This window comes from Zeus faber (assembly GCF_960531495.2).
Source record: "Zeus faber genome assembly, chromosome: 2".
Lineage (NCBI taxonomy): Eukaryota > Metazoa > Chordata > Actinopteri > Zeiformes > Zeidae > Zeus > Zeus faber.
The window spans coordinates 10464076-10472365 of NC_137189.1; the positions used below are offsets into that span (position 1 = coordinate 10464076).

Sequence of the window (8290 nt, forward strand, 5' to 3'; positions counted from 1 at the left end):
AACCGTTCCCCTCCCTCTCCGCTCATCGTTTCGATGCACGTGTTTTGTGTGAAATCTCTCTGGTGAACCGGCGTCATGGACGTGTGACCTGATCCTCTGCCACCGCCACGCTGCAGCACTTCGCTCCGAGCCTCTGAATGTGACACGGTTGGGTCAGAACCAACCGACGCTCATTCCTCAATGACGGTGCTTCTGGTCGTGTGACGTATGTGATGTACTGATGGATAAATGGGGCTTATTTTAATGGACAAAAGCATCCAAGTGATGTGTGTATGTGTTGTTTTGTGTAGACTGCGGGGGTGGGGGGTATCGGGGGTAACTCCCCAAACTTAGCGTGGGATCCAGTGCCTCCCCCTTTACTTCACCCCGGAGGCCCTCACACCCTGAACCTAAATGGCAGTTAATCTGATGGATGGTGTCTTTATTTCGAGGCAGTGTTTGTATTTATACGTTGCTTTATTGATTAAATACCCCGAAGGATTAAAAATAAAAATAAAAAAAGCTCCATCAAGGAGGAATTTAAAGTATGTACTAAATAAATCTTTATTGATATAGAACTTCGAGAACTAGAACTAGTCAGAGACACAATTTAAGACAACTTCAAACCAAAACAATGTAAAAAAAACAACAGAAAAAGCCTAATGAAGGTAATAACAGTGACAAATGTGTTAAAAACACAATAAACAGACAAAATTTCAACGACAAGGAAAAAAACAAAAATAAACTGGAAGATTGAGTGAAGTAAAGAAGGACAAAAGCATAGAGATGGGGCATAATAAAAACGCCAACTTATAAAAAGGATCTGTTTAAAACAATCAACGGATTCGGCTGATCTATGAATGGTGGTGACATGTTCAAAGGGGAAGTGAAAAATATCACCATCCCAAAATGAGTTGAACCATATTTAACTTCACAGGCAATTACAGGCCGATTACAAAGGCTAATAATTAAGTCATTTTTCTTGGCGCGAGAGAGCGCCGGCCTGCGGCTTATTTTTACGCTGCTCGCCCTGAGGTGTGGGCACTCCCAGGCCGACCGCTGAGACCGGGGTTCCGGGGTCTTTCACACCTCCAGGAGGGGCCGTTATCCCGTCAGTGCCGCCCCTCACAGCAGCGTGACGCTTTGCCCCCAAAAGTCACACCTTGCCCTGTTTTGACGCCCGACCAGCAGCGGGGTTCACGCACACGCCTGCAGATGGTCGGCAGGGGAGGGAGGACGACAGGCCTCGGAGGGGAAAAAAGTCTCAAAACACGACAGGGATTAATTAATAATTAAAAAAATATTAAGGGATTAAAGTGTTTTTTATTTTCATTTTCACATTTAAAAAGTATATTAGTTTGATTTGATGTAAGTGGGGTCCTTAGTTTCCATAGAAGTCCCCTTTGTTAACCAGTATCTTCACTAGTGCAGTATTGATACTAAGCAAATGACTGCAAGAATCTCTTTCCTTTTTGCTTATCCCAAAATATTTTTGTATAAACTATGAAAAAAAAAATGTTTATGCCCCATATTTGTTTTTTCATATATTTATTAAAGCTTTCCTGTCAAAATAGTTGACAGCACATACTACTGGTATTATGTGTAAGCTCTGTACAGTGAACACTTTCAGCCCAAGACTTTCGATTTTATAATTGTATGATATATCTGTCAGGGTCCAATTTCATTTTCAACTAAGCTAGTTAATGACACTGTACCATCTATAAAACGACCATTTCCAACAATAATAATTGGAATATGTTATATGATGTAAAAGTAAAAGGTGGGTATAAATAACACATCAGCTATGAAGACAATAAAATTGTTTCGTTATTGTTACTATTGTTATTGTTCGATAACTGTTGTAATTGTAATGGTTTGATTATTTCCCTCTGAATTTTTTGGGCTAAAACTACCTGAAAACCGCAGAAGCCACAAACATATTCTCTTGAACTTGCACACGGTTGACGTCTCGTTACGAACCGGGACGTCGCAAACATCTCGTGGTTCAAGTTTCATCCGGCGAGGAAATGAATGAAAAACCGACTAAATCTGACCCAAAGTAGCCGGACGTTCCTGCGTCACCGACACGCCAACGTTCTAAAACGAATGGAACGAGATGAGTTTTTATGTGCGTTATAAACGTACGGATTCTGATTCAGAATGTCCATTGGCCCCATGTCCAGGGCACGGTGTACACTCCATCGCTCTGTCGTGGTTAGAGATTACAAACTAGACGTGCGTTATGTGCTGGTAGATGTCTGTGGATATGTTCGATTGATATTTTATCTCTTTGGTACCCATCACTATGGATTCACGAAAAACACAAAAAAACATTAATCCTCAGGAACTCGAGTCCACTCGGCTGTGCGAATGTGTGATGTGTTCATGTACTAGGAAGGCGTTGGAAAAATAGAACCCCTGTTCTAATTGTAATCGGTCACAGAATAACGCCAATGTTTTTCGTATTCCATGGAAACGTTACCTGTCGAAAATTTAATCCAAGGAAAGAAGTCACCACTGAAATTACGTAAATTTGATTACCTTTGTAAACCTCCGTAAATACGTCAAGTCAAAAATGCCAATCGTACAGAGCAGAGAAACAACCATGTGACACAAACAGCCAATCGTACAGCGGAAGCGCCGGCGCTTCCTCCGCTCTGTCCCCCGGCCCGCGGGTGCACTGGCAGGGACGGGGTCCTTTGAACTCAAACTCCTCCCAACCAGAGCCCGGTCCCGCAAAAGGAGAGCGATCTCAGAAATAACCCACGGTAGGAAAGACTCCCTCGATCCGCCTAAGAATGTCCCTGCATTTAATCACAGAGCGCAGACGCGGACGTCGCAGACCCCTCGTGGCTCAAGCTCCATCCATATCCATCCACGTAAGGAGCAGTAATCAGTGAAAAAACTATTACATTTGACCGGAAGGAGCCGAGGTTCGAAGAGACTTACGGCCACCGGGGGGATGGAGCGAGATGAGTTTGTGCGGTATGTCGCTCGGTGACATCATCATCCAATTTGTTGTAAATTGCAGGATGTGGTTCCGCCTGTTGATTCGTGTTGTGCGTTGCGCATAGACATTCTATTTGGATCTAACCCCGTGCTAGACGTGGCGCCGTGTTTCTCCTTTCTTTGCAGGATTCGCGGATGTCGCAAAACACAAAATCTGCGAGGCCATGATGGGTTTTATGTACTCTGAATGGATCAGAAAAATAGTGTCCTGAAAATTGTGAATAGTCACGGAAAGACGTCAACTGTGTTCATGGAATTGCTACTCATCGGAAAACATGGACACGAAAAGACATGAATCCACAGAAAGTCGAGAACATGAAATAGCTGTAATGTACATAAAATTGCCCTTTTATTGCAGAATTAATTTATGTCACACTACACAAGATAAAGATGACTATTATGGCCGGACAATTAAAATATTATCCTATACGACAAATTTGGGTCAAAATCATAGTTGAATTTGTGCAGTTTGACGCTGGATTACAGAAAATCTGCAAAATGTAATACGTAGCTAACACAACAAAAATGGACTCTGTGTATTGCAGCCTAAAGCTATATATTATTATTATTATTAATATTACTATTATTATTATTACTACAACAGCTGTCATCTATTGTGGCACTAATAAAAACTTAAAAGCAAGAAAAGATGAGCTCATATGCAAACACCATGGCTTTTGGTTATTTGCAAAGTCATTATTTCCTTAAAAGCATTACATAATATCTTCATTTGCCTCGAAGGAATATCAGCATACATCAGATCCAAATGTGCATAAAAAGATCACATTAAAAATTAAGCTTTAACTCGAGGGTATATTTGTCTTGTATTTGCCTTACTCGCAGTATTGAATAAGACAAATATGAAACTCCAAAGACGAAGGAGGGACTGAGGACTTCACTACAGTAGTTCAGAAAGAGCTTGAGGAGTTAGTGCAGTGCTGCCCCCTGCAGGAACCAGTAGGTACTGCTCCTCTTCAAAGGTTCAGACTATATATATATATATATATATATATATATATATATATATATATATAATATAAATATAATAATTATATAGTATTATGTACAAAGTAATTCCTGTCGCAATGTAATGATGGTATTCCAAAAAGGAAAAGAAAAATACAGTAGAATGGAAAACATTGTGTGGATGGGGTAAACGACAGACATGTTTTTGCCCAATTATGTCAAGATTTTGCAATATAATGTCAGTAAAAATCATGTCTTTATAGCTTAAAAAGTTATTCATTTTAGTATAATGGTACAAATATCTAATTAGAATATCAAGTTTTTAAGTAACGGTTCACCACAAAAATCCCAGTGACATTCATCTCTTCCTGACATTGTTACAGCACATCTACCATAATTCCAGTAAATAGACGCCTGTTAACAAAATCAAGTCAAATATATGAAATAAGATATAAAACTAGGGAGCTAAAAATGCTTAATTTAGTCTTCTATTGACAACAAAATAGGTGATCTAAACAGGTAAATATTTCAAGTATGCTGCATGAGAAGGAACACATTGGGCTTAGCTGGATCCCGGTGCCGGGTCAACAGGAAAAGAGGACCTCCTGACAGCTTCTGTAAACCTTCTTCAGGCAGTTGAGCTTCGGCTTTGAGCTCTGAAACGTCAATTTGTGGAAACGTGGTCACCACAGAGGACTGTGTTCACGGTGATTATCACAGGAGTACGGCGTTGAACTGGAATGCGATTCCCTTTAAGCGGCACACTCACCTGAAACAAGGGAACAACTTTTGACACTGAATTGGGATCGGAGGGGTCCCGCAGCAATATGCAGAGGTAGTAGATGATGTGATGCTGAAATGGAGACAAAAAAGGGTAATAAATCAGATATTTCCAAAACTAAGTACAGATAAACATCAGAAAATTCACCATTTTACCACAGGAAGAAAATACAACGGTAAAAAAAACAACAAATAAAATACTGCACATACAATTATATACACAATGTCAATGTAGCTAAACTTGTACATGATACGCACATTTAACTTTAACACATTTCAATTGTAACAATTTAACAATGATCGTGATCGTATATGGTATATACAAAACAATTTGTTGTATAGTGCCACCTTTTGCTGAAAGATAAACGCATTCATTTACCATGTAGATAGCTTCATTGATGACAATGTCCTTTATGTCACTCATCTCTATGAAGGTGGTGCTCTCGCGCCCAGAAGCGTAACTGGAGGACAGCTGCACACCCAGGGAGCCCACGATGAGCAGGGACTCGTGGTCGACCTTCACAAAGTGAATGTGAAGCATCATCCCAACCAGGGTGATCAGGATGGCACTGGATAACACCGCCGTGTTCTAGGGATTATAAAGACGTTGTAAGACACTGATATGCAATATTGAAATATCACGTTGGGGATGTAACCTTTTTTATCTATGATATAGCACCAGATACTGCTGAAATGGTATGGTAGGCACTCCATATACAGTATGTGCGTATATTATACATGTATACCAAACCTACCTATATTATGTACATTTCTATATATATTTGGCTATTTCTGTATATTTGGCTATTTTATTTCTGTTAAGCTTACCATTCTCACCATGACAAATCCCTCATATACAGTATAAAGATTCTGATTCTAGTCTCTAGTGCATTTAAGAGCAAGTATTTAAGTACTTTTACTCAGTGGAGGAAGAAGTACTTTGAGTTTTTACTGAAGTAAAAGTACAAATACCCTGACACAAAATTACTCTAGTACAATCGAAGGTACCTCATTCACATTTCTACTGAAGTAAAAGTATAGAAGCACTTGCTCATAAACATACTTAAAGTATTAAAAGTAAAAGTACTTGTCATATCCAGTAGCCTGTATATAACCGTATATATAATGTATAATACTACATAGATGTTTGTACAGTATAGGTGGTGCAATCTAATTTAAAAATACATCCAAATATAAATCCAGATTTAAATTTGTCTGCTTACTATATATTAATTTTACTGCATTTTTTATTGTATTCCCATCCTTCTGGTTTATGGAATATACTTAAGTACAGACACTTGAAAAACGCACATAAGTGGAGTATTTGTACTTAGTTCCTTCCACCATTGCTTTTACTTAAATGCTTTACTTTGACCTTCACTAGAGTCATGTCGTGTCAGGGTATTTGTACTTTTACCTCAGTAAAAGGTCTCGTTACTTCTTCCACCACAGGGGATTCCATGTTGCGTCATCAAATTAAAAATGGCGGATTCATCCATTGTGTTTGTTTACAAATGTCTTCCAGCCAGCACAGTCATATCTGATCGATATCATAACTTATTTACCTGCTTTCTCGCACATAACACGACATGACTAGTCATGTCGTGTCAGGGTATTTGTACTTTTACTTCACTTAAAGGTCTTGCAGTTGTATCTGATCGATATTATATCTTATTTACCTGCTTTCTCACACATAACACGACATGACTTTCACTAGTCATGTCGTGTCAGGGTATTTGTACTTTTACTTCAGTTAAAGGTCTTGCAGTTGTATCTGATCGATATTATAACTTATTTACCTGCTTTCTCACACATAACACGACATGACTTTCACTAGTCATGTCGTGTCAGGGTATTTGTACTTTTACTTCAGTTAAAGGTCTTGTAGTTGTATCTGATCGATATTATAACTTATTTACCTGCTTTCTCACACATAACACGACTTTCACTAGTCATGTCGTGTCAGGGTATTTGTACTTTTACTTCAGTTAAAGGTCTTGTAGTTGTATCTGATCGATATTATAACTTATTTACCTGCTTTCTCACACATAACACGACTTTCACTAGTCATGTCGTGTCAGGGTATTTGTACTTTTACTTCAGTTAAAGGTCTTGCAGTTGTATCTGATCGATATTATAACTTATTTACCTGCTTTCTCACACATAACAAGACATGACTTTCACTAGTCATGTCGTGTCAGGGTATTTGTACTTTTACTTCAGTTAAAGGTCTTGTAGTTGTATCTGATCGATATTATAACTTATTTACCTGCTTTCTCACACATAACACGACTTTCACTAGTCATGTCGTGTCAGGGTATTTGTACTTTTACTTCAGTTAAAGGTCTTGTAGTTGTATCTGATCGATATTATAACTTATTTACCTGCTTTCTCACACATAACACGACTTTCACTAGTCATGTCGTGTCAGGGTATTTGTACTTTTACTTCAGTTAAAGGTCTTGCAGTTGTATCTGATCGATATTATAACTTATTTACCTGCTTTCTCACACATATTGGCTGTAACTCGTTTGTAAACCACCTTTAATCTGACGATAACAAAAAAAAAAAAACAAACAACAACAACAAAAGGCACCAGTGTACGGACTCACCTCGGTGAAGCAGAACACCGCGTAGGCCAGCAGCCACACGGAGCAGGTGTACCCCGCCACCCGGCTCAGGGACACCTTGGGGGAGCTCACCGTGAACTCGGAGCAGAAACGGGAGTGCCTCTGGCAATCCAGGGATATGGCTCGGCCGCTGATGTCGGTGAAGCCGGCGTCTTCCATCGCAGACACCACGAAGTCACCTGAAGGACCGGGAGGGGGGGGGGTTAGACGTTAAAAAGGGAGCGTTGCGCGCCGCGTGTGACGCTAACGGACGTCAACTCAAAGCGGAAATGTGCGTTTTATTTGGCTGGCGTTAGCGGTTAGCTCGCGGCATGCTAGCTACCGGACGCACCACTCCCCGCGGGGTTTACGCAGCATCTGTTTACGAACAAACATACGCGCAGGTCGTCGTTTTCAAGCCAACGCGACGAACAAGAACAACCACAAGGGCACGATATCGATTTATTGACGCACGATTGGCGGACGATTCGTTTTTAGCCAACGACTCTTGTAGATGACTCGTCGGTCGGGAGTCACTCCAGCAAAATAGTGCGAACGAGTAATAATCATATATATGATAATAAATATTCAACACACGAACTGAAAACAATTATTATTATTATTATTATTATTATTATTATTAGAGTATTACTACTGTTTTTGCTCTGATTTCTATTACTTCAACATGTAAGCCTTTCTGAAACATTTTACCGTCAGTTTAACAAAATGTCAGTGAGTCTGTCCTGTGTCCTGCATGCATGTTCGATATGGCACCGTTTAACAGAATGCAAGGACAACTTTGAACTAAAAACAAGCACCAACTCAGAATCAGAATCGTCTTTATTGCCGAGTTACTTTACATGTACAAGGGATTTGTGTTGGTGTTCGGTGCATACAGGAAACATAAATGTAAAATAGAATAGGAAAACAATATGTAAAATACGTAA

At 39.6% G+C, this 8290-nt stretch overlaps 1 protein-coding gene across 2 annotated transcripts; it reads right to left on the bottom strand.

Moving 5' to 3' along the window:
- Positions 1–3309: 3309 nt before the first annotated feature.
- Positions 3310–7820, bottom strand: pigh (phosphatidylinositol glycan anchor biosynthesis, class H). Of its 2 annotated transcripts, none has more exons than XM_080024611.1 (5): positions 7742–7820; positions 7347–7543; positions 5114–5323; positions 4724–4807; positions 3310–4610 (listed from the first exon to the last, which is right to left on the bottom strand). In XM_080024611.1, the coding sequence occupies exons 2-5, from the start codon at positions 7521–7523 to the stop codon at positions 4539–4541; spliced, it is 543 nt and encodes a 180-aa protein (XP_079880737.1). In that variant the 5' UTR covers positions 7524–7543; positions 7742–7820; the 3' UTR covers positions 3310–4538. The 2 variants fall into 2 exon arrangements, with proteins under 2 accessions (XP_079880737.1, XP_079880738.1); XM_080024612.1 differs by having other exon boundaries at positions 7696–7782.
- Positions 7821–8290: the final 470 nt, after the last annotated feature.